We start from the raw sequence: 27023 nt of genomic DNA on the forward strand, positions 1-27023 counted from the left end.
GCATTATAAGACATGTTACTTAAATCCTGAACGCTGATTGACTGACTGCCGTCGTATAATAAACCGTATATCACAGGTATTACTTTTTTATTTTTACTGTTGTAATAATGGTAGTAACCGATTTGTAACAACAATAAGACATATCAGTGGTTTGCGGTTAATTGCTGAATACATGTACTTAATGCGCCCAGCCTAAGAACAGCTCTTGGCAGAGGTATATGCTGGCAATTAATCCCGTGCGTGTTTTCCAATGCTTTCTCTGTCCTCTGTCTCCTTAGTTACCTTACACGTCGGAAATCCCCTGGCCCTCTTCAAGCACTATCTATTTTCATTACCGTACAGTTCAACCTTGGGTTTGCTTAAACTTATAGCCAATGTGAGAACGTTTACTATCGGAATTAATTGATTTGCTTTATAAACATGAACTTGTTTATAATCGTTTTGGATAATTTAACAAAGTAAAATTGTTAAAACACTGAATAAAGTGTTACTTTGCTTGTGCAATCGAAACAACCGGTCGTACCTTTATTATGAAAGACCCAGACGTGCGTGTTTGACACAGGAAGGAAGGTTTGCACTTTGCACGCAAACCGAAGGACGACTGGTGGAGAATCGCTGTCACGACAGGCAAGTGGTGACAATTTAAACGTTTTATGTTGCCTTGTTTATTCCTTTTGATATGTTCTGACATGTCGTTGGTAATTTGACAATTATATACATATTTTTACTTATCTTTCATGTAAAGCATTACAGTACATTATTATTAAGAAGTCAGAGCTTAACAGCGTCTCTCTGTCGCTCGGTTAGCATTAGCCAACGCGTTGCTAGCTAGCAGTTTGTTTACGTTAATGCGACAACTTGGAAGTGTATAAGAAAGGACATAATAACAACGTTCCCACCAACATTCCGTACCATTATGAGTGTTCTGATTTTAATCATGTCTTAAAAACAAGGTATGTTTGGTACGGTGTGATAAGCTAACATCTAGTTAACAGTATGTTGTTCGCTGCCGGTCTTGCAAATTATTTTGTTGTGATATAGGGCTGTAACTAGCTTGCTAGCTTCTAGATCTTTGTTGCGAGGTTAGTAGTTAAGTAACAAAATCGCAGCTGGTTAGATAGTCTGTGGCTCTCTAGATGCTTGACTTGACGCAAAGAATGTGTGTTAATGATTTGGTTAGCCTAACGCTTGAACATTTCGTTTGTAGACAAATGTCATTGGTTGAGTGCTTGAGGCTATGGAAGGGGCCTGTGTGCTAGCACACCGATCAAACTGGTTCCGCTGGCTCACATTGTGTGACTACATTTTTTTTTCTCTGTCTGATTTAAAATGGAAAAAGATACGTTTCATTGTTTATCATATGTAATTTGTTATGTAATATGTAATTTGTTTTCATATGTATGCAGCCATTTGTAGCTTTGGATGATGATAATGAACTGTTAGTAATATGACCAAACATTCAGGCCTTGCAACAGTGATCTCCACTTGTTGATCAAGAGTAGCTTGGTTTTTCTTCTTTTCTGTTGCCTGTCAATGAATTTAAATACCGTCCGATTTGTCCAATTGAACTGTAAAGGAATTTTGTGGACCAGTTAAGCTAGAAATGTGCTAAGTGTTCAAAACTGTGGGGGGTCCCTGCGGATTGCAAAATGCTAAGCTATTGTTTATGACCTAGTTCACTGGTCTTTAAATCTTTACTTAGGCACCCCTAGCTTTGTATCCAAAACTCGTTCTTGTGTAAGTTCTGGTTTCTGGTTACAATCTTGAGTTAAGGGATGGAAAATCTTAATGCGATTTTCTAGCCAACAGATGCCAACATCCAATAAAATATAAATTCTGTAAATGCATGACTGCACTTAATGTTTGTCCGAAACATACATTTTTCCTCAATAGAGTCCCAGTTTGCCTTGTGAGTAAAACAAGGTATTGACTAAGTAAGATACAAAGGACCCCCTGAAGGACCACAGCTGTAGAGAATAAACAACTAATGTAGTCATTTTTAGTATTTTTTCAAAATGTAGTCTGTTGGGGGCTCTCTTGTTGCTAGCAGGGTGGGAAGAGAGTGTGAAACTGAGGATGCTCAGCTAGGACACCCCGTGTTGCTTAGTGTATTTTGATTAGAAAACTGTGAAAGCGTCGAATGTTCATAGGGATAGGTTTGAATACCACTAGCTCTGAGTTTTTGGTTTATTATGTGTCTCACTCTCTCACCCAGGTGGTAGTGAATGTGATAGTTCCTGTCTAGCCATGGAGCAGTGTGCGTGTGTGGAACGGGAGCTGGAAAAGGTGCTCCATCGGTTCGTCATGTACGGACACCAGTCCGAGGAACGGCTGGATGAACTTCTTCGCAGCGTCTGTGAGCTACGGGGACAACTGGTCACATTCGGTAAAGCCTCCTCCATCACACTGTGTTTTTGAAGTGGTGTTTGCTAGGGATGCAACGGTACAGTGGGCCCACGGTTCGGTACGTATTGCGGTTTGTGGGTTATAGTAACGGTTTCGGTATGAGTGACATTGTGTTGGAAGTGTTTCCACTCCAGTCGCAGACAGTGGCAAAGCAATGCTTGCAGACTTTTTTTTACAGCCTTCTTACCCTCATTGTCGTATTGAACACTGAATCCAAAGTGTTCCCACGGAGCGGATTTGAAAGACTGTGGTGCCTCTTCAAATTTGCTTCTCTCTGAACACATTTTAGCTCTGCTTGCACGCAGTAAAAACCACGATTTCAGTCAGAATGTAAGATGTCAGCAAGACAGTCGTGACGGTTGGCTGCGTTTCTCCCAGGAGGTTGATAGCTGGCAAGTACCAAGCTAGGTGATTTAGCTTGCTAAATAAATGTCCCACAGGTACCATGGGAAAGTGCAACTTCAATTTAACATTGTAAATGTAACTTCCTGAAACCCGCTGATAGCCTGTGGGGCACCTTCAGGGAGGTTTCCTACTGAGACGTCTTTGCAAATCGTCCTTTGGTTGTTTAAGGGGGAGGGGGATGTGGTCCCTATGATTGCCACATGTTGAGACTTTGCTGTGGAGTAAAGTTTGTCAGTCCTCAGGAGCCCCCTAACGGCCTGGGGCCCCAAGCTGTTGCCTGCCTTACCTATTCACAAACCATGCGCCTGTTTCTGTGGATCTGAATATGCAACGTGCATGTCTGCGTTGCACTAAGCGCTTTCTGGCAGTTATAGGCCAATGACGGCATACACGTGTGCGCGTTGAACCGTAGGGGGCTGATTGAACCGTAAGGGGCGTACTGAACGGTTCGATAACATACTGTGTACCGTTCCATCCCTAGTGTTCTCAGATCCAGTAAATTGTGCTGTGTACAAACAGTCATATTTAGATTGGATAAATATCTGCTCGTGCTGTTAAATGCCCCTCATTCATGGCATTTTAAGTAAGAGTATATCCAAATGACATATTAGTGTTTTTCAAACCACTGTCCCATAGAGAAGTGATACATGGCTTTGCCCCGATGCCATGTGTGCCATGACTCAGGAGTGTTCAGGCACATTGTTCATGGCTTTGTTGATACTTTCAACAACAGGAATGCTTTCAACATTATTTTTTTACACTGACTGACAGTTCAGGACTGAAACGTGTATTAAGAGAATTGGGTCAAATTTTTTTAATTGCTGGCTCGCTGTATCCCAACTCTGCAAACATTTTAGGGGTACAAGATGCAGATCTGTCAGTGCTGTCTCAGACGATGGCCCAGTGTTGTAAGAACATTAAGGAAACAGTACAGCTGCTGGCCTCCAGACACAAGGACATTCACGGCAGTGTCTCCAAAGTGGGAAAAGCTATCGACAGGGTGAGTGTCCTCTAACATGTATATCCCAATGTATGTTTTATTGCAGTTAATGTCTTCTAGTTCCTGTTAGACAGGCAGTTATGGATGAATACCACCCTGAAAACAGTATGACTGCCAGAACCCTTTTAATATCAGGGATTTTCATATAGGTTATAAACACTTGTTCTGTTCATGTATTCTGTGTCACAACATGTCTTTCTAACTGGCTTTAATGCTCTAGTAGCAGTAAGATGTGCAGGGGTGCGCCGGGCAGAGTAGCTGTAGTATCTGCTATTGGCTCTAAGATTCCAGCAGCCCATACTCGAACTTCTGAGCTTTTTACATTGGTCATGTGCCATATTTTCATGCTTTTTCAGATTTACAGCCATTTTGGTTTCTTACATTATACCCAAATGTTTTAATCAACACTGGGATTATGAGATTTCACACAATTCCCCATTCTTCTCTAAATAGTTATTGGATAGATTGGAGCTCTGTTTTGGGTCAATGTCCTGTTGTAGTAGGAAATTGGCTCCAATCAAGTGCCGTCCACAGGGTATGTCATGGTGTTGCAAAATGGAGTGATAGCCTTCCTTCTTCAAGATGCCTTTTACCCTGTACAAATCTCCCACTTCACCACCATCAAAGCACCCCCAGACCACACTTTGCCTCCACCATGCTTGACAGATGGCGTCAAACAATCCTCAAGCATCTTTTCAATTTGTCTGCATCTCATGAATGTTCTTTGTAAACCAAACACCTCAAACTTCGTCTGTCCATAACACTTTTTTCCAATCTCCCTCTGTCCTTTGCCTGTGTTCATTTACCCATCTTAATAAAAATGTACTGGCCAGCCTGAGATATTTATTTTTCTTTGCAACTCTGCCTGGACGACCGGCATCCCGTGGTAGCCTCTTCCCTAATGGCATTGAGACTGTTGTTTTGCGGGTACTATTTAATGACGCTGCCATTTGAGTTCCTGTGAGGTGTCTGTTTCTGTGCACCGGGACCTCCCACTCCTTTCTATTCTGATTAGGGCCAGTTTGAAGGGAGCAGTACACAGCCTTGTACAATATCTTCAGTTTCTTGTCAATTTCTTGCATGCAATTGCATTTATTTATCAGAACAAGAATAGACTGACGAGTTTCAGAAGTTTCAGAAACTTCTTTATTTCTGGACATTTTGAGGCTGTAATCAAACACACAATTGTTGATGCTCCAGAAACTCAACTAGTATAAAAAAGGCCTTTTGCATCAGCAGCTCTCCCAAAGTGCTTTTACAAAACATCTGGTCTTAAACCCCAAAGAGCAAACAACAGTAGTGTTGAATTTCAGTGGCTAGGAAAAACTCCCTAAGAAGGCTGAAATTTAGGAAGAAACCTAGAGAGGACCCAGGCTCAGAGGGGTGACCAGTCTTCTTCTGGCTGTGCCGGGTGAACATATTAAGAGTACAAATTGTAATAATTAATAAAAGCATGTGTGCTGAGTCCAGAGTCTATTCAAACTTAGTCCCGGTCGGAAGCATGACCAGATGGAGAAGGACAGAGACAACATGGGGGAGGTGTCAGCACAGTGGCAGCTGAAATCATCAGGTATCGTCTTGATCTGCAACTCAACCAGGAGGACTTTGGACAGGGTCTTTCAAGCCAGGCACTCCTCAGGTGTGGGCCAGGACCTTGTGTCCTGCTAAGTTTAAAACGGCAGGAGACAGGGAAAAATTTGGAAATGCATTTATAGTGGAGATTTATAGTGGACAGGAGAACTGACCCTACTCTATCAGCACAATAATATAGCAGCTTAAGACCTTAGGGCTGAGACAGGGGGGTCCGGTGACACTCTGGCCCTATCTGGGGGAGGCCCCAGACAGGGCCCAACAGGCAGGAAATCAATCCACCAACATTGCCAAGCATCAACCAAAGTGACACCCACCAACCGCAACCACGCTGAATGAGGGCAGAGTATTGACAGTGACTCCGCCCCCGAGAGGCATTGGAGGGAGGGCATCCCAGTGGCAATGGCCTTCATTTATCAAAAGTGCGTACACCAAATTTCCAGCGTACAACTGGCGTACACCCAAAACCACGGTGACTTTGAGATTTATCAATATGGACGTTGGCGTACGGCACTCTCAAATCCTACGCCAGTTCAGGAGGTGGTGTACGCACGTTTTGAGTTAGTGCGGAAATGCGCAGAAAAATAAATCCTAACGCACTGACAAACTAAAAGATATGATATATTATGACCCACTGTAAAAAAAAACAACAACATAATTACAAACTTCAGTGTTTATTTTTGTGCGCTTTACATGATGTTTCAGGGACAGGGTTCAGTAATAAAAGGCTTTTAATGACCAAAATATAATTCAGACTGACAAAATAATAAAAATGACCTTCTTCTTTTAAATAATAATATAAAATAATAGAAATAATAATAATAATAACAACATTCTTCTTCTAAATAACAATAAACGTAATTAATAATAAATATCCTAAAATAATAAGACGAATATTACAAATTGTAATGCAATTATTAATGTGAATGAAAGGTACTCCACATCACATCATCTTTTATTCCGCTTTTTAAACTGCCAAATAAAACAATTTTATTTCTTTCTACCTCCCTGGTGATCGTCTCAATCTCCACGTCAGAGAAGTTTCTCTTTTTTGCCGTCTTCCGTGTGTCCATGGCGTAAAATGAGGGCGTGGGGGAAGTGGAGACTTGAATATATAGGGGCGTGTTATTCTAATGACGATCGTTTTCAGCCGCGGCATTTATCAAGGGCAGGTATTGCGTACACCTGCTTTTTAAAGGTACGCACAGCTTCATAAATCAGGCAGTGAGAGGAGTGTAAGCAAAATCTTACGCCAACATATACGCCCGTTTCTATGCAAGAATGATAAATGAGGGCCACTGAGAGCCCACCTGGCAAGACCGCAAGGGTGGTTTTATTGCTTCTTTTATCGGCACAATAGTTTTCAGCTGTGCTAATATAATTGCAAATGTGTTTTGTAATGTTCAATTAGCTTTTTAAAATGATGAACTTGGATTAGCAAACACAACGTGCCATTGGAACACAGAAGTGATGGTTGCTGATAATAGGCCTCTGTATGTTAATGTAGATATTCCATTTAAAATCAGCTGTTTCCAGCAACAATAGTCATTTACAACATTAAGAATGTCTACACTGTATTTCTGATTAATTTCATGTTATTTTAATTGACAGAAATGTGCTTTTCCTTTCAAAACAAGGACCCCAAACCTTTGAATGGTAGTGGGGTTTTTTCTTCTGTTTTCATCATTGGAGAAAAATAGTGAAGGCATCAAAACTATGGAATAACACATGGAATCATGTAGTAACCAAAAGAAAGTGTTTAACAATTCAAAATACATTTATATTTTTAGCCATCCTTTGATAACAGCTCTGCACGCTCTTGGCATTCTCTGAACCAGCTTCACCCTGTAGATTGTTTTACCAGCAGTCTTGGTGGAGTTCCCACATGTGCTGAGCTCTTCTATGCCTGCTCCATCAATTTGCGGTCCATCCTAACCCAAACCATCTCAATTGGGTTGAGGCTGGGTGGTTGTTGAGGACAGGTCATCTGATGCAGCACGAATTGCTCTTCTTCTAGGTCAAATAGCCTAGCTCATACTCTGCCTTGAGGTGTGTTTTGGTTCGTTGTCGTGTTGAAAAACAAATGATAGCCCATTTGAGTGCAAATCAGATGGGATGGTGTATCACTGCAGAATGCCGTGGTTGCCGTGCTGATTGAGTGTCCCTTGAATACTAAATATATCATACTTCAGGTTAGGAATGAATGGTTGATGCTGAGATATCTGTTAATTAAACCATGTGAAGCATTTATTTGGGCTGCAGTTTGGTTGCAGTTAATTTCTGATTTCTGAGGCTGGAAACCAATATTGTAGATGTTCTTGCCAAAATATGACTATAATAAAGCCATAATGGTATTCTGTAAACTTACTCTACCTTACTCTAACACAAATTATTGACTCAAAGAAATTCCACACTGACTTTTAACAAGGAACACTTGTTAATTGAAATCCGTTATTGTTATCTGTAAATGAAGCTGGTTCAGAGAATGCAAATGGTGTGCAAAGCTGTCGTCAAGGCAAAGGGTGGCTTTTTTGAAGAATCTGAGAGAAAAACACTTTTTTTGGTTGCTCCGTGATTGCATTTGTTATTTCATAGTTTAGTCATCACTATTCTACATTGTGGAAAATGGTCAAACTAAAGAACTGCCCTTGAGTGTGTGTGTGTCCTAACTTTTGCCCAGGGACTGTATGTTAAAGGTTTTGTCGTCCTCAAGTTCATCCTAGCAAATCCTTGTTGTTTTATTTCCTCTAATTCCTTTGTTTCCTGATTGTGTTCCTTCCTGTAGAACTTTGATGCTGAGGTGAGTGCGGTGGTAGCAGAGACAGTGTGGGACTCACCTGAGAGACAGAAGTACCTAAGTGAGACCATTGTGGAACACCTGTACAGACAAGGCATGCTCAGTGTGGCAGAAGACCTGTGTCAGGTAACTAGAAATCCTTAACCAGAAGAACTGTGAGGTACATAGAACACCATGAAACTTTAACAGAAGACCTCTGTAAGGTACCTAGAACCACATAAAACGTTACCAGAAGACCTCTGTAAGGTATCTGAAACACTCCAGCAGGTCATTTGTTGAAATTGTTCACCCCCAGTCAGAACCTGTTCAGTTTGACGTGTAGGACTCTAGTTAAATGTAAATTGAACTTTCCATTAAAGCTCTTGCCTTTGTTCTATATGCCCTAGGAGTCTGGAGTAGTGATTGACATGAGCATGAAGCAGCCATTTTTGGAACTCAACAGAATCTTGGAGGCCTTAAGGATGCAGAATCTCAGACCAGCACTGGAGTATGTACTTAGTCTGTCTATCTCCCCTCTTTTTGGGCAATTCACTGTTTGATAATGTTTAAGCACTCTGACTAACTTTACAACAGTGAACACAATTGAGGCCTGTAAGACTTTTTGGTCTATTTTGGGGAGTTTTACGGGTTGATGCTGGTGAATTGGAACATCATTTGACTTCCTGACTCTGGGGTCTATTCACTGGGAACCAAATGAAAAGCAAACGGGTGGAAATATAAAATCGAGGGATCTACCGGAATTTGTCCAATTGAAACTGTCGTTTTCTGTTCACATGTTTTTAACAACCACATTTTTGTTGTTGCCTTGTTCTACACAAACCTCATAAGTATACTTAGTGATGTTCTAAATTAAGAGAATATATTTTATTTTGTGAGCTTGTCTTTTAATCTAAGTATATAATACAAGCAAAAAAATATCCTAGAAAGTAAGTAAAAACGACAACTTCGCCAACAACCCAGTGGCCAATAGCAGAGTTGGTTGAACCTGCCAGAACTCCTGCAGCACTTCATCAATCAGGTCTTCATGGTCGAGTGGCTGAACTGAAGCCACTCCTGAGTAAAAGCTATGTGACATGCCGTTTGAAGGACTGGTTTGTGCGTGGATTGAAGACACCTTTTGGTTTTTTGGAATTAAGTCTGTGGCACAAAACAATGTGGAGAAAGCACAGGAGTATGAATACTTTTCTGAAGTCTCTGTATATAGGTTTTGGATTATTATGAATTTTGCTTCCCAAATGCTCTGTGCAACTACCCGCCACCAAGGCTGATGAACCAGACATCCTTCCTTAACAGTGACCGCATCGACCCACATTTGGTGGGTGTCCATTTAGTCCCGTTCTCTACTGGTGTCCCCCATTGATTGCAACAGTGCTGTGCCTGACTGTCCCTTCCAGATGGGCTGTAACCAACCGCCAGCGCCTACTGGACCTAAACAGCACGCTGGAGTTCAAGCTGCACCGCCTCTACTTCATCAGCCTGCTGAACGGAGGCATCACCAATCAGCTGGAGGCGTTGCAGTATGCCAGGCACTTCCAGCCCTTCGCCTCGCAGCATCAGCGAGGTATAGGACTCCGTCACCGGCTGGGCCCATTTAAAAAAGACGTACTCCCCTTAAAGCACATAGAGTGGGGAGAACAAGTATTTGATACGCTGCCGATTTTGCAGGTTTTCCTACTTACAAAGCATGTAGAGGTCTGTAATTTTTATCATAGGTACGCTTCAACTGTGAGAGACGGAGAAACAAAACAAAAATCCAGAAAATCACACTATGATTTTTTAAAATAATTTATTGGCATTTTATTGCATGATATAAGTATTTGATCCTACCAACCAGTAGGAATTCCAGCTCTCACAGACCTGTTAGTTTTTCTTTAAGAAGCCCTCCTGTTCTCCACTCATTACCTGTATTAACTGCACCTGTTTGAACTTGTTACCTGTATAAAAGACACCTGTCCACACACTTAATCAAACAGACTCCAACCTCTCCACAATGGCCAAGACCAGAGAGCTGTGTAAGGACATCAGGGATAAAATTGTAGACCTGCACCTAGCTGGGATGGGCTACAGGACAATTGGCAAGCTGCTTGGTGAGAAGGCAACAACTGTTGGCACAATTATTAGAAAATGGAAGAAGTTCAAGATGATGGTCAATCTCCTTTGGTCTGGGGCTCCATGCAAGATCTCACCTCGTGGGATCAATGATCATGAGGAAGGTGAGGGATCAGCCCAGAACTACATGGCAGGACCTGGTCAATGACCTGAAGAGAGCTGGGACCACAGTCTCAAAGAAAACCATTAGTAAGACACTACGCCGTCATGGATTAAAATCCTGCAGCGCACCCAAGGTCCCCCTGCTCAAGCCAGCGCACGTCCAGGCCCATCTGAAGTTTGCCAATGACCATCTGCATGATCCAGAGGAGGAATGGGAGAAGGTCATGTGGTCTGATGAGACAAAATAGAGCTTTTTGGTCTAAATGCCACTTGCCATGTTTGGAGGAAGAAGAAGGATGAGTACAACCCCAAGAACACTATCCCAAACGTGAAGCATGGAGGTGGAAACATCATTCTTTGGGGATGCTTTTCTGCAAAGTGGACAGGACGACTGCACCGTAATGAGGGGAGGATGGGTGGGGCCATGTGTCGCAAGATCTTGGCCAACAACCTCCTTCCCTCAGTAAGAGCATTGAAGATGGGTCGTGGCTGGGTCTTCCAGCATGACAACGACCCGAAACACACAGCCAGGGCAACTAAGGAGTGGCTCCGTAAGTAGCATCTCAAGGTCCTGGAGTGGCCTAGCCAGTCTCCAGACCTGAACCTAATAGAGAATCTTTGGAGGGAGCTGAAAGTCCGTATTTCCCAGCGACAGCCCTGAAACCTGAAGGATCTGGAGAAGGTCTGTATGGAGGAGTGGGCCAAAATCCCTGTTGCAGTGTGTGCAAACCTGGTCAAGAACTAAAGGAAACGTATGATCTCTGTAATTGCAAACAAAGGTTTCTGTACCAAATATAAAGTTTTGCTTTTCTGATGTATCAAATACTTATGTCATGCAATAAAATGCAAATTAATTAAAAATCATACATTGTGATTTTCTGGATTTTTGTTTTAGATTCCGTCACTCACATTTGGAGAGTACCTATGATAAAAAGTAGAGACATGCTTTGTAAGTGGGAAACACTGCCGATTTTGCAGGTTATCAAATACTTGTTCTCACCACTGTACTTTTGTCCATTGAGACTAAAGGGATTAGGGTAAAGTGCCTTGTTCAAGGTCATAAATTACCATGTCAGCTCGGGTTACTGGCCCAAGACTAATCGGCGTCCTTCCCTCCCCACAGACATCCAGATCCTGATGGGTAGCCTGGTGTACCTGCGCCACGGCATAGAGAACTCCCCTTACCGCTCCCTTCTAGAGACCAACCAGTGGGCTGAGATCTGTAATATCTTCACCAGGGATGCCTGTGCTCTGCTGGGGTTGTCTGTAGAGTCACCGCTCAGTGTCAGGTTAGACACACACACAGCTACTATGATGCAGATTATAAGATTAGTTTAAATTGTCTTAGTTTTTCACTGGAGGATCTAGCTGTGATTTTTGTGTGGTGACTATTACTCTCTGCATCAGTTTTGCATCAGGCTGCATGGCTCTACCCGTCCTCATGAACATCAAACAGGTGATCGAACAGAGACAGTGTAGCGGAGTCTGGACGCACAAGGACGAGCTGCCTGTAAGTCTCCCTGCATAATCTCTGTCTTCATTCCTCATTTTACCTGTCCTTTTCTTCAAACACCACCTTTCTTTTGCGGTCTGTCCTGTCTTCTACCAGATTGAGATAGACCTGGGGAAGAAGTGCTGGTACCACTCCGTGTTTGCCTGTCCCATTCTCCGGCAGCAGACGTCAGAGAGCAACCCACCCATGAAGCTCATTTGTGGACACGTCATTTCCAGAGACGCCCTCAACAAACTCACCAATGCTGGGAAGTAAGTGCTTGGGTAGTGTGTAACCGCCATTTAATTAAGGCCCAGATTCATCATAGCAGCCCCCAGTAGGCTTGGGACAGTCTATCTAGATACAGTACATAGGATGTTTTTGTTTTTTTTAGTGAAGAGGTCTAAAAACCTTGCAAAAGCAATGTGAGTCCTCCGAAGCATGTCTGATGTCGTTCTGGTTCTTATCACACGACTTGATCAACCAGTCTAGACCAGGATCCCTTCTCATGCACAGGCAGGAACACAGTCTCTCCAGCCTTCTACCCCCATTCAGACACCCCAGCAGCCTCGAGGTGCCATAACAAGGCAAGGCAGCCATATTTGATTACCAACCCCCCAACCCAAAAAGTGCTGGCCAGTTGCACTGGTCTCCACGGGACCACTGAACTAATCAATAAGCAGGATTCCAACCCTGGTCACGCCGTCACCAAGCTTACTGTGAAGCACTGACCATATACTGCTGGTTTAAACCTGTGTGTGATTGTGTCCTTTGTCTCCTCAGACTGAAATGCCCGTACTGTCCCATGGAGCAGAACCCGTCAGATGCCAAGCAGATCTTCTTTTGATCCTCCATTCTGTTTCCTGAAACCCTCTGGAAAGAAACCCAAAGGGACCCAGGCAGAGGGGAGCCCCCTGGAGCTCCTGTTCGTACCTGTTAGTCCGGGACCCCTGGAAATTTCCCACCCTACGTCCTCACATGCACCAGCCCCCCACCCCCCAGCTTGGACAGATTACCCCCCCACCCCTCCGTTGTGACGGCCCAGTGCTGCAATACCCCTGCCCTGTCAACGCCTCCAAGTGAAAAAGACTGATGTAGATAGCCTGCCTTTAAATTCAACCCTTAAAAAGAGACTGAGGAGGAAGTCCACATGAGAACCTGGCAATGAAATGTCTCCGAAAAGGATCCTTCATTTATTGACACTTGTTCATTTGCAACTGCTTGCAGAACTAATGATAGGCTCTTTTTTTACAGATGTGTTGTTACATCTTTTTTTTTTTTTTTTTTTTTTTTTTGATCTAGCTGAGTTCAGTTTTTGGATGACTTCGGCTCTTTTTTTAAAAAGAAAAGTTATTTCCTTTATCCATCCTATCTTTAGGTTTTCCTCTGTGTGTAGAATGGGTTGGTTGAATAATTCAGAGGGTGTTTGAGGGGTGATATGACACCTTGGTTTCTACACAGCGTTCTGGTTTCAGGAGAATATTTAAACTTCTATATTACAGAGGTTAAAGCATGGCCTCTGAGAAAGTATATTCACATATAAATTGTATTGAGAGGTTATGATTGGTGGATGTGACCGTGGTGACATTTTGTGAATAGAACACTGATTGTAATATATTTTTTTCATTTCTCCTTGGCGGTGGCATATAATAAAAGCCCTGATTAGTTGAAGGTTACTGAGTTACAGTACATCAAAAGTTGTGATGGAAAGGTAAAGGCTGGTTTTATGACCAGTTCTAATAACAAGAATGATCCGAAAGCAGGAAGCCATGTTTTTTGGTTCATGTAAGTAATTAACAAATAGAAGAAAAAAAAAAAAAGGAAAATATACTACTGTGATTTCTGCTTTTTGTTTTATTTTTCATCGCTAGATTTGTCCTGTAAAATAGTGAAGCCATGGAAGTCATAACACGTTTTATGAAACAATTATGCACAAAATTGCCCCATGTTTCTTGGGTTGTCTCCAACAGGGTGGTGTCATTCATGGATCATGGATGTCAGAAGTTGGTTCATGCTGGCACCTGCTCTTGGCTGTGCTTCATCTAAATCAGAACGTCTACTCATTTTGTCAGCGCTTCAACAGACCATCAAGCTACAGTCCACGCACTGCCTCAGAGCCTGAGGAAATGGATGAGCATGTCTTGGGAAGATCAAATCCTTCATGGTCCGAATTGATAGTTCCCGCCCATGAAATGCCGATGCCAACAAGTTCTGCACCAGCATCTAATAACAGCCAATACAAAGTAGCAGTCCATTATATATCAATTCTGCACTGCTTTCATGTCAGACAGAATGATAATGGCAGGTATTTTAATAATGTGTGACTATTTTATGGTTTGTGTGTGTGCACCTGTGTTTTGTGTTTGGATTTTTTATTTACTGTTTTTGGTTGACAATCATCTCTTCCACATTACATTAAGATCTGTTATGGCTTCTTCCTCTGGTTCTTTTATTTTTCCAGTAGTCAGAGTTATTGACTTCCTGTATGATATGTTTGCATTTTACCTGCTTCTCATTCTTTATCAAAGTTTTATTGTAAATATTTATCCTCTAACATGTTTCATATTATACTTGCATCTTAAAATGGAATAAAAACTTTATACTCCAGCTCTGTTTGTTTATGAAAGGTATCAGAGTTTGGTAGGTTTTGGTTTTGGTGAACTGCAGGAATCTATACTGACCTAATTATGTTTGGTTGACCTTTGCTACTGAGATTGACTTGCATGCACACCCTGTTTGATGCCACCAGATGCTGACGTAACCAAACTGATATATAATAAATTGTGTTTCAGCCTCTGAGATTTAGGTTTCAGAAAATGTCTATTATCTGGCACCATGGCTAGCTGTTTTCACTTCTCACAATCAATTTACCTAACTTACACCTCATGTTGAAGTTGAATCTGTCATTGACGGACAAAAAAGGCATAGTAATTGTGTTGGATTAATAAAGTTTGAGTTCATCATTCTAATAATTTAATGACTGAAAACCAACCTGTACAATTTGTATGTGTAGATTCCCTCAGATGTAAGCAGAGGGCAGCAACACACAGCATGAGTTGTTTTATTTTGTTCTCATCCCACACAGAAGACAGTCGCCCTCTCACAGTCACCTTTGTGAGCTATGGAGTTATATTAAGCACACATTTATATAATGTTGTGAGCTGGAGTGGTGAGTCAGATGGAGAGATTGTGCTTTGCTTGAACCCCTTGGGAACACAAGCACACACATTTTAAATGCTTTATTGAAACCCACAGGTCAAATGTAAGATTCAAAAGGACAGTTGAGGTCTCTGTGAGGACAACTGTGGATACAGATAACATATTTTCCCCACTGAGGCGTTGCCAGTGAATACCTTCCTAGCTGTTGTAATTCACCCTGTACTTACAGTGCTGTGAGCAAGTATTTCTCTACTTTCAGATTTTCTTAATTTTAGCATGTTTGTTGCTAAATGTTTTCAGATCTTCAACCAATATCTTACATTGAATAGGGGGAACCATAGGGACCAAATGGTACACAATTGTTATATTTATTTTATTCACTAAATTAAAGAACTTATGCAATACCCAGTGCCCCTTTGTGAAAATGTAATTGCTTCTTTTTCTTAATTACTGGTTGTGCACTATAACTATAACAAACCAAATGCTTCCTGTAGTAATTTTTCTGTCTTATATCTGTGGAATTATGTTGGCCTAATGTATTCCTTTAGAAAACAGAACAGAATTTGTAGTGCCTTCAGTGATGTTAATTCTTCCTGGGGCTTATATACCATCATGCTAAACCTAGAAGAACCTATAAAGACTTCCAGGAATAATTTTCTTTGGCTACATAGGTCAAAAGTGGCGCTCAAATATTGAGTCTGGGTACAGTCTTTCCAGACTCCAAAGCCTATTTCCTTTTCTATTGGCCTTTCTCCTGCACTGTATCTATGTCATAGAATTTACTTTAACATACTGCTACTCGTCTATAAATCACTGAATGGTTCAGGGCTAAGTTACATCTCAGACCAACTCTCTTAGTATGAACCCTCTCGATCCCTTAGGTCATCAGGGTCTTGTCTGCTAACCATTCCCAGACTAAGGTTGGTGGCGAGGAAGCATTTAGTCGTTATGCTGCGCAGTTGAAACAAAATGTGAGTAAATCTTAAGACTTGCTCCAACATTGACCACTTTTAAATCTAGGCTAAAAATCTTTGTTTTCTTCTGCCTTTTATTAACCCTTAAATAATGTTTTAGCCATCTTTAATACAATGTTTTTGTTAGTATGCTCTGTCTTTTATGCTAAATTTAATTATTCATTCTTTGTCGTCAGTGTGTCCAGAAGGAATTCTGTGACCATCGTATTGTCGCGGTTTAACGGGGGGTAGTGTGTTTCAAGCTGGGTCATGTCGGTTTAACGGGGGGTAGTGTGTTTCAAGCTGGGTCATGTCGGTTTAACGGGGGGTAGTGTGTTTCAAGCTGGGTCATGTCGGTTTAACAGGGGTAGTGTGTTTCAAGCTGGGTCATGTCGGTTTAACGGGGGGTAGTGTGTTTCAAGCTGGGTCATGTCGGTTTAACGGGGGGTAGTGTGTTTCAAGCTGGGTCATGTCGGTTTAACAGGGGGTAGTGTGTTTCAAGCTGGGTCATGTCGGTTTAACGGGGGTAGTGTGTTTCAAGCTGGGTCATGTCGGTTTAACGGGGTAGAGTGTTTCAAGCTGGGTCATGTCGGAGGTAGATCCAGTTGTTAATAATGCTGATCACTTTAGTGTTGCAATGTTTCACACTAGTCATTGAAGGCTGGTCATCAGCCCTATTCCTGTTGAAGGACTTGTGTATAATTAAGCAATAAGGCACAAGGGTGTGTACATACATACCATAATTCCACAAAGGGGGAATATGGCCAATATACCAAAGCTAAGAGCTTTTCCTAGGCATCATGGAGTGCCTGGACACTGCACTTAACCAGTGGTATATTGGCAATATAACACAAACTCCCAAGAGGCCTTATTGCGATTGGTTACCAATGCAATTAGAGCAGATGTGTAAATGTGCTGTGTTGTCGTATGTGTGGTATAGTGTCTCATAAACCATGCCTATCAATCAGTAGTTTGGATTCAAAGCAACAAGTTTATAACCTCATACATTCAACAACCAACATAACATCAAAGATGATCTCACACCACTTGATACAGTACTTGTAAATATTTATTATACAAATTCAGAACCAACATAATGGTATATAATATGTATATACATTTCATTCCAGTGGTATGAGTATAGTGCAGAACTTGTCTTAATGATACAGGCTGGCCAGGAAGGACTTTGTATTTTCAGTATAATCTGATGCAGGGAAATGACCAGATAATTAAGATTTTGTTGGCCATTCATTCAAAGTTTACTTTACTCAGACAGTACATGCTTATGAACTACAATAATATCTCCAAATAACAACTATATACAGATTATAATATTGGATACTGATATTGGAAGAGAAAAAAATTCAATCAAAAAAATAAATATATCTTCAGAAAACTTTTCTTTCCATAAAACATCCTCCATACAGTAATCTTCTAAGTACTGTGTAGTTAAAGATGGAATATGTGTTAAGGGAAACAGCACCACAGTCTGCCCCAGGTCTCTGTGAATGATTTAGTTCCATGTTCAAAAATAAGTTGCACAAAGCGGCTTGGTATAATTTTTGTTTAAGGAAAAATAAAACTGCTGTGTGTGCAATAATATCAGAGGCAAAAACAGCGTTCCGTTTGTTTTCAGTAACTTGTAATATCCCAAGCGAACTTGGCAGTTTCACCATAAAGGATTTCCTCTTTGACGGGTGCTTTTACCCAAACATTGTCATCAACGAGGCGGTGTTTGGGCAGGGAGCACAATTCTGATGTGTTTTACTAGAAATTGGCATCTAATTGGTCAAAAGAACCAGAATGTTCTTTGTATAAATGCAACCTAATGGCTCCATTTCAAGCCCTACCACTGTTTGTCATTATATACATGCCTCAATTGAATGCATTCTCCAGTACAGCAGCTCCACAGATAGAATCAACACTAAAATTCCCCGTTAATGATCTTAATAGCATCAATGTTGTAGCCTCGGATGGTCTAGTAATCCTACTTAAATCAGTGGTACACCCTATCCCGTCTGAGCCCAGTACCCTGGAAGCTCCCTGGCTGAAGAGGACACTGAACGTCCTACTGCATGCACCACAGATATTTTAAAAGATGCCTGAAAGCTCCAGCAACAACCAGTGTACTGGGTAGAACCCCAAATCCCTCTAGATGCTTTGGACACATCAAATACTAAGGTACAGTAAGAGTAGGGTTGACAGTGCCCTACTTTTGAGTACCCTGACGTTGCCCAAGTCTTTGAGGTTCAACTGGCAAACCCACACAAAAGAACTGGTTTGATTATATACACAAAGAACAAAGTGTTTTCAATTTACAAATAGGTTATTAGTATTGGTACATACGAGTAGTCCTCAAAAATTTGATTGGTCAGCGTCATGCTTCATGGAATGTACAGTGTTCTCGACTCTAGGCACTGTCACTGATTGGTGAACTAAAACAGGAAGAAGGAAGTGGAAATGACTTTCTCTGAGAGTGTACCGTTGTACTGCTGGTAACATCGCACACTGTTCAGTCTCGTTCAAACGGGTGTATGTGTATAGGAGAGCAGAGTTATTTTAGGAATAGGATTTGGTTTGTAATGGGACCCTCCTGTGTCTTCTCTACTAGTGTCTCCTCAGTCAGATCTCAGATGACTCTATCCTCTCTATCCATGGAAGAACAGAGGGAGGTTTACTGTCCTGGTCTCCTCGCTCTCCCTCTCCTCTTCCACTCCCTCCTCGCTTCACCTCCTGCCCTTCCCTCTTCAGTGACTTGTTACTGTAGTCCTCCATCTCTTGTCCTCCTCTTTCTCCTTTTCCTACCCTCAGTTCCCTTTCCAGCGTTCCTCCTGCTCCTCCGAACTGCTGTAGTTCCCTGTCCAGCATTCCTCCTGCTCCTCTGAGGTGCTGTATTTCCCTGTCCAGCGTTCCTCCTGCTCCTCCGAAATGCTGTAGTTCCCTGTCCAGTGTTCCTCCTGCTCCTCCGAACTGCTGTAGTTCCCTGTCCAGCGTTCCTCCTGCTCCTCCGAACTGCTCTAGTTCCCTGTCCAGCGTTCTTCCTGCTCCTCTGAGGTGCTGTAGTTCCCTGTCCAGCGTTCCTCCTGCTCCTCTGAGGTGCTGTAGTTCCCTGTCCAGCGTTCCTCCTGCTCCTCTGAGGTGCTGTAGTTCCCTGTCCAGCGTTCCTCCTGCTCCTCCGAGGTGCTGTAGTTCCCTGTCCAGCGTTCCTCCTGCTCCTCCGAACTGCTCTAGTTCCCTGTCCAGCGTTCCTCCTGCTCCTCTGAGGTGCTGTAGTTCCCTGTCCAGCGTTCCTCCTGCTCCTCTGAGGTGCTGTAGTTCCCTGTCCAGCGTTCCTCCTGCTCCTCTGAGGTGCTGTAGTTCCCTGTCCAGTAGTTCGTTGCGGTGGAACATGTCCAGGTAGTTGGCCTGCAGTTCCCTCTGATAGCGGATAACCTTCTCCTTTTCAGTCTGCCACGTCTGTCTCTCCTCCTCGAAGGCTGTGGCCTGGGCCTCGCTCTGACGACGCTCCAGCAACAGCTCTGCTCGCAGACGCTCTTCCGTGGACCCTGAAGAGAGATGGGAGACAGTGACATCTGCAATTAGCTAATTGGCCAACACAGTAACATTTGTCTCAAACCCAAATGAATCAAATGAAACTAAACATGATAATATCAGTATACCTGGGGCTCCTCCTGATCCCCGAGAACCCAATGTCCCACAATCCTCTGCATCATCTTTCCCCTGTCGCCGTGGTTGCAACCCCTGCAGGGCCGTCTTCAGCGTGTTTATCTGTTCCTCACGGTTTCGCAGTTCTGCTCTGCACTCTCGGAGTTGGGTCTTCAGTTGGAACAGCTCTGACAGCTTGCTGGTCACCTCGGCCTGGGAATCCCGAAGCTGCTGCTTCAGCAATGAGATCTCACCTGACTTCTGACACACCTGAGAGGGGGAGAGTGGTAAAGAGGATGCTAAAGAAAACAGTTTTCACCGTTATATGTAGGTAAACTTCGCACTGCCCACCAGTCCTTCTCCAGTCTCCTCTCTTCTCTATCCTCCTACTCCCCACTCAACTGGCCCTCTCCTCCCCCATACCCCCTCACCTGCCACTGTGTTTCCTCCAGGGTGGGGCTGGTTCCCTTCAGGGCTGGTTCCTCTCCCTCATTCTCCTTCCTCACAGCGTCAAGTTTCTCCTGCAGCCTGTTCTTCTCCTGTTGGGCTTTGTTCAGCTGCAACTGCATTGCACGCTGGGAACGCTGAGCATGCTGGGAAACCTGCCGCAGCTTGGCGGCATACAGGTGTTTCAGCTCCTCCACTTCCTTCTCCCATAGACGCTGTTTACCTTCAAACACCTGCAAGGAACCGGGATAGAGATTTATATGCATATAGACGGGTGACAAACTAAAGGAAAAACCTGAATAAATGAGTAGAGGAACATAAGAATTGCAGATGCTTTCATGCAGGTGTACTGCATGATACAATTGAGCATTTAACATCCTACCACGCCCTGTGGCACGTATAAAAATGTTGATCAGGCCCAGCTGAACGTGAGTTTGGATGGAGGAAAGTGACTTACAAAGACAGGAGGAACACTTACAAAGTTCATTATTAGGACACGGATGGCAGAAGCTTGAGTCACAAAGACTACTCAACTGGCTAGTGTTTCAATATGAACAGTGACTAGAGTTATCTGCATTTAGATCCATGGGAAAGACATCAGTAATTAGGGTTGGAATTTGTGGTGGGAAGCGCACATTGGATGACCGTGATGCTCGTGCATTACTATTAAAGAGAAACTCTTTCCCAGGTGACTGAGAATATCAATGCAGGACGTGATCTGTGTCAGCAAGAACAGTCCATCGACCACTACCCTTATAGTAGGGTTGCAGTGCATCATAACAAAGGTTTTTCCTTTAATTTTGACCCATCTGTATACACACACACACACACACACACACACACACACAGGTCTTCTTTCCAACTCACCTGCGCGATGGCTCCTTCACTCTCGTCCAGGTTTCTCCTCACCTGTTTCAGCTCATGTTCCTTCTCGACCAGCCTCTCCTCCAGATCACGCACCTGAACAGGTGAAGCAATCAATTACTCAACCGATGAAATCAGGCAGACAATCGATGGAACCAATGAAAATCAATCAAACCGCTACCCCACCCCCCACTCCACTCACCACCTCCTCTACAGAGAGCGACAACGACTGTTCGTAAGGGGGCGGAGCCTCTCCTCCGTAAGGCACCAGGCGGCTGAGAGTTGCCATGCTACGACAAGACGTGGCCATGTCCCCCATGGCGACCCCCGATGGCCTGACGACCTTTGACGCTCGATCCAGAGAGCCAATGGCATTGATGTGGCCCATGGAGGCACTGAGAGTGAGAAGAGATGTGCATCGTCATTACAATTGTCCTCCTTGTTCCCATCTTTGTCAGCATCAATTATCATCACCTTTCCAGACCGCCGGAATGTCAAGTTGCTGCAGATGCAAATGGCCTTTACATCTCTGGTTGTCATTTCTGTTGTAGTCTTACAATCTCACGTCGATTGTAAAACTACAAGGACTTGCCAGAAGGACAACCATCACGATCAATCAGGCCAGTATGTGGAGTGGCCACTCCAGAGCGTGAAAATGGAAATGGAAGTAGGCCTGAATGTCAAGGGTTATGTATGTAAGGGTTATGTATGTAAGGGTTATGTATGTAAGGGTTATGTATGGTGAAAACAGGGTACCCGGGTAATACCACCCCTACGGTGAAGCATGGTGGTGTACCTGATTTGAGCCAGATGTGGTCTGAAGGGAGGTCTGTAAGGAGGAAGACTGTTCATAGAGTGATGACCAGAGTCCGACAGGTTATCTTCGTCCTGACTTAGACCGCGCATCGACACCACCGCCTGGAGCAGAACCACAACATTAACGGTTATCGCAGCAGCATCCAAATCCATGGAACACTAAAACTTATAACGACGTCTTTTTTTTGGGGTAACAATCCCGTTCCATTTTTACTGTTTCGACAAAGGCCCATTTCAGACGTGTTAAAAAGATAATCAGTGACACACATTAGGTCCAGACTACAACGGCGCCTTGTCTTAGGGCACCTTGGTTCTGCTTGATGTGGGGCCTTCGTGGCGGGAGGGCGAGGGCGAGGAGGAAGAGGTGGAGACGGCTTTAGGGGTGTGTGCGTAGGCTCGGTGGAGCCCGTTGGAAAGGCCAGGCTCTGAGTCCTCCATCTTGGATGGGTAGAGATTCTGCATGGAGCTGAAGTTCTTAGGGGTGACAGGCTTAAAGGCAGAGGGCCTGACGTGAGACTAGATGAATAGAGAGAGTGAAAGGATTAGCATCTAACATCACAGAGAGACAGAGAAAAAGAAAGGAGGATTAGAGAAAGAAGGGAGAGAACAGAGAGTACGAAGGGTAGAGTTGATTAAGAGGAACGTGGAGAAAAAGAGAAAGAAATAGGAGATAGGTAGTGATGGAGAGTGCAAGATGGAGAGACTACTTACTGTTTTATTCAGGCAAGAATCTATAGATCACTATTGGTCACAATGTTTCTATTTGATCAATACAGTTTTTCAAGCTCCCTCCAGTCTCTGTGTTATGTCTCAGGACTGTTATTATACATCCAGATAAAATGGGTCCCGGTATGATTACAGCCATAAACTCACCCAGGGGCACTACTCAATCTGTACAAGGACAGCTGGAGGGACTGTGTGTTTTACACCAGCGACAAGACAACACTGAGAGCTGTTCCCTCTGATTGATAGATTGTCCTGAGGAAGGACTTTAATGCAGACCAATTTAAAACATCCCCTCCCGCCAAGACAGCTAATAACAGGCAGCATTTAATTATGCAAGCACACATAAACACCACTGGGATGTCGTTAATCACATGCTGTCACTGAGTCAGCCCGTTCTTCATAGCAAAGGCATTGTTTGTACTGTGGCTTCGAACGTATTCAGACACCTGCACTTTCTCCACATTTTATTGTGTTAGACTTCAGTTTTTGCCATCAATCTAGACACAATGCTCCGTAATGCAAAATAAAACATGTTTAGTCAAAATGTTTGTATGTATTGAAAGGAAAAACTGAGTATCTCATAAGCATTCAGACCCTATGCCATGACACTGCAAATTGAGCTCAAATGCATCCTGTGTTCTTTGGTCATCCTTGAGATGTCTCTGAAACTTGATAGGAGCTGACCTGTGGCAAATTCAATTGATTGGGCAGGATTTACAAAGGCACACACTTGTCTGAGTAAGGTCCCACACTTTACAGTGTGTTGTGGCTCAGATCTGAGGAAAAATATTTTTGGGTCAGATGAGACCAAGATCAAACCATTAGGCCTGAATTCCAAGCATTTCTTCAGGCAAAAACGAGTTACTGATCATCACCTGGCTAATACCATCCCTACAGTAAGCATAGTGGTGGGAGCATCATGCTGTGGGGATGCTTCTCAGTGGCATGGACTGGGAGACTGGTCAGGATTGAGGGAAAGATTAAATTAGCTAAATATAGAGGGGTTCTTGATCCAGAGTGCAAAGGACCTCGCCGAAACGGTTTAAGGATACGTCTGTGAATGTCTTTACGTGGGCCAGCCAAAGCCTGGACCTGAACTAATTTGAACATCTGTGCTGTGGGGGCACCTGAAGATTGTAGTTCACAGACACTCCTCATCCAATCTGGCAGTGTGAATACATACAAAATACATATAATGATATATCATATTTACTTTTTATTTTCAAAAAAAATTTACGTCATCATTTGGGTTTGCATTGTGTGTAGATTGATGGCATCGTTATGGTTAATTCAGTTTAGAAAACAATCAAATATGGAGTAAACGAAGGAGTCTGAATACTTTCTGAAGCCACTTTATATGTCCATTCCTATATGCTTGTTTGATAACTAGGCCTTCTTCTCACCTTCTCGTATTTCCCCCCCATTATGTTTTTTGAAATGTTGACTTCCGTTCCGTCTTTATGGTAGACTTTGGTGTGGATGTTCTCCTCCTCTTGCTCCCTTTTAATTGACTGCATGCTGGAGAACATGTCCTTCCTGCTGCTGCCAGAGCCACTGCCGGCTCTGGGCTCCTTCCTGGTGGTGATCATTAGAAATGCTTACATTTCTTTTGATGGTTATCCTTAACAATGCCTGCTTGTTATGATACAACATTTCTGTTATTCTAGCCTCAATTTCATCCTTCTTGTTTGAAACAGCCAACTTTTACTAGTTCCTGAGTCTAAACGTCATACATAGAAAATACACCGATCAGCCATAACATTATGACCACCTGCCTAATATTGTGTAGGTTCCCCTTTTGCTGCCAAAACAGCCCTGACCCGTAAAGGCATGGACTCCACTAGACACAAGACATTAGCAGCAGATCCTTTTAGTCCTGTAAGTTGCGAGGTGGGGCCTCCACGAATCGGACCTGTTTGTCCAGCACATCCAACAGATGCTCGATTGGATTGAGATCTGGAGAATTTGGAGGCCAAATTCACTCACTGAACTTGTTGTGTTCCTCAAACCATTCCTGAACCACTTTTGCTTTTTGGCAGGGTGCATTATCCTGCTGAAAGAGGCCAATGCCATCAGGGAATACTGTTGCCATGAAAGGGTACACATGGTCTGCAACAATGCTTAGGTAGGTGGTACGTGTCAAATTTGCATCCACATGAATGACAGGACCCAAGGTTTCCCAGCAGAACATTGCCCAAAGCATCACACTGCCTCCACTGGCTTGCCTTCTTACCATAGTGCGTCCTGGTGCGATGTGTTCTCCAGGTAAGCGACGCACACGCACACGGCCATCCACGTGATGTAAAAGGAAATGTGACTCATCAGACCTGGCCACCTTCTTCCATTGCTTCGTGTTCCAGTTCTGATGCTCACATGCCCGTTGTAGGCGCTTTCAGCAGGGGTCAACATGGGCACCCTGACTGGTCTGCGGCTACGCAGCCCCATATGCAACAAACTGCAATGGACTGTGTGTTCTGACACATTTCTATCAGTACCAGCATTCACTTTTTGAACAATTTGATCTACAGTAGCTCGTCTGTTAGATCGGACCTCAGGGGGGCCTTCGCTCCCCACGGGCGTCACTGAGCCTTGTGCGCCCATGACCCCATCGCCGGTTCTTTTCCTTCCTCTGACCACTTTTGATAGGTACTGACCACTGCAGACAGGGAACACCCCACAATGGCTGCAGCTTTGGAGATGCTCTGACCCAGTCGTCTAGCCATCACAATTTGGCCCTTGTCAAAGTTGTTCAGATCCTTATACTTGCCCATTTTTCCACTTTGAGGACAGAATGTTCACTTGCTGCCTAATATCTCTCACCCACTGAAAGGTGCCATGATAACAAGATTATCAGTGTTATTCACTTCATCTGTCAGTGGTCATAATGTTATGGGTGATCAGTGTAGTTTCTCTATAGAGTAGCACCTGTCTGAGGGCTGAAACATGGAGGCCATTTTGTGCCAATCAGAGAGCTCACTGACCTGGTGATGTTGAGGTAGTTTAGCAGCTCTCTCTGGTTGAAGCTTTTCTTTAATACTCCGTTGGTTTGCCTAGGTCCCACTTGGGGAACAGCCTGGCTGCCTTTACCAGTGGACCCGGCTGGGCGCTCCACCAGGCTGCCTACACTACCCATACTGTACCGGGCCAGTAGGGAGGTGGGCAGTGTCGCTTCGCAGTAGGTGTCAAGCAATCTCCTTTTGGGGTCGCGGGTCAGAGGAAGGGTCTGGACTGAAGTTGCCATTGGTTACACGACAGGTGGGCCCGAGTAGGAACTCTGAGTTAGAGGAGGAGTAAGAGAGAATGAGGTTGAGAAACAGATACACAGACATGATGAAAAAGAAAACCTGACAAACATTGCCTTCGGTAACACGAACCATGAACAATGACTATGACCAACTGTTATTCCCCTCCAAACTGTCAGTGTTCCTCAGTTCATCTGATCAGTAAAAAATGCAGTCCATGATTCTAGGCCACTAATTGTTACACTAATTGTTATGCACATATGAACAACATATTATACATACAGCCCAAAACAGTAGGTTTGAAAGTGTTTTTGTTAATAACAAATTCCCAGACTGTATCTATAACAACTATTTTTAACAATGAACTAGCATGACTCTGAAGCTGCTTTAGTGGGATATGTTCTCTGTTCATCTGTCTGGCTCAGTAGTTCTTATCTGTCGTCTGTCAAGTCTCTTGTTGATGTGAATTCCAGCCATACTCCCTGTGTTCCTGTCTGGCCTCAGATCTGCTCTCTGGGAACGTGACCTGACATGTGCCTCTTCTCTGTCATCAGCTGTTTTTCCCCAAGCTGTTTTGTGTAGTCGGTGACCCACCACACACCCTTTGAATTTTGGCCTGACAAACCAAATAAATAAATACTTTATCGTAGTTAATATCTTAAGATGTGATTCAGGAATCATAAGCCCTTCAGGAAACAATGGCAATGTGCACCACTGCACCTGAACTCTAAGCACTAGCTCTTCAATGCTAAAAATAACAATACACTGTCCTACACTTAGCTACTTGGCCTTCAAAATCCTCCAAAATGACTGTGCCCTCCTGTCAGAGATACCGCAATGTTTCAAAAAAGATATAAATGAGATGTTTCACCAAAAGAGAAGATCACAGATGCAGGGTGTAGAGTGTGAGCCTCTTGGGGAAGAGGAGCAGAACATATGCACCATCAGAAGCCTGTTACGTAACTTGTGTGTGTGTGTTAGAGAGTTCGCGATCCGTGATGCTACTGACTACAGTAAATCCTAATGCTCTGATAAAGAGGCTGAGTACTTTAAAAATGGCAGCAGGACTAGACAGGAATGTTCCTTTTAATCGAGCTCAGTACTGCTTTAGTTTCTACTTAATTATTCCCTTTCTGCCTTCTTTCAAATAATATGATGAATTCAGTCTGTGCATCCTATTGACCATGCCTTTTATTCTACGTCCATGACAGTGTAATCTGCTTTAACCTAAAGCCATCTATATATAGCAAGCAGGGGTTTTTCCCTGACC

At 43.4% G+C, this 27023-nt stretch overlaps 2 protein-coding genes across 6 annotated transcripts in view; one reads left to right on the forward strand and one right to left on the reverse strand.

Moving 5' to 3' along the window:
- Positions 1-525: 525 nt before the first annotated feature.
- Positions 526-14866, forward strand: rmnd5b (required for meiotic nuclear division 5 homolog B). Of its 2 annotated transcripts, none has more exons than XM_010897630.4 (10): positions 526-627; positions 2216-2386; positions 3669-3811; positions 8187-8324; positions 8585-8685; positions 9593-9759; positions 11533-11698; positions 11817-11919; positions 12019-12173; positions 12685-14866. In XM_010897630.4, exons 2-10 carry the CDS (start codon positions 2248-2250, stop codon positions 12746-12748), a joined length of 1176 nt encoding a protein of 391 aa, XP_010895932.3. In that variant the 5' UTR covers positions 526-627; positions 2216-2247; the 3' UTR covers positions 12749-14866. The 2 variants fall into 2 exon arrangements, with proteins under 2 accessions (XP_010895932.3, XP_019901407.3); XM_020045848.3 differs by lacking the exon at positions 526-627 and adding an exon at positions 679-953.
- Positions 14867-17064: 2198 nt separating this feature from the next.
- n4bp3 (NEDD4 binding protein 3) overlaps positions 17065-27023 on the reverse strand; it is a 30372-nt gene continuing 20413 nt past the window's right edge. For 3 of the 4 annotated variants that reach the window (XM_013133436.4, XM_029119286.2, XM_029119287.2), the window contains exons 2-10: positions 25493-25785; positions 23915-24086; positions 22092-22301; positions 21766-21887; positions 21172-21364; positions 20973-21065; positions 20090-20338; positions 19673-19928; positions 17065-19558 (exon numbers count right to left, since the gene is read on the reverse strand). In XM_013133436.4, coding sequence (XP_012988890.3) covers positions 18636-19558; positions 19673-19928; positions 20090-20338; positions 20973-21065; positions 21172-21364; positions 21766-21887; positions 22092-22301; positions 23915-24086; positions 25493-25752 — 2478 coding nt within the window. In that variant the 5' untranslated portion in view covers positions 25753-25785 and the 3' untranslated portion in view covers positions 17065-18635. The remainder of the gene's footprint in view (positions 19559-19672; positions 19929-20089; positions 20339-20972; positions 21066-21171; positions 21365-21765; positions 21888-22091; positions 22302-23914; positions 24087-25492; positions 25786-27023) is intronic. The other variant, XM_029119288.2, reaches the window with a different exon arrangement.

Source organism: Esox lucius, chromosome 4 (assembly GCF_011004845.1).
Source record: "Esox lucius isolate fEsoLuc1 chromosome 4, fEsoLuc1.pri, whole genome shotgun sequence".
Lineage (NCBI taxonomy): Eukaryota > Metazoa > Chordata > Actinopteri > Esociformes > Esocidae > Esox > Esox lucius.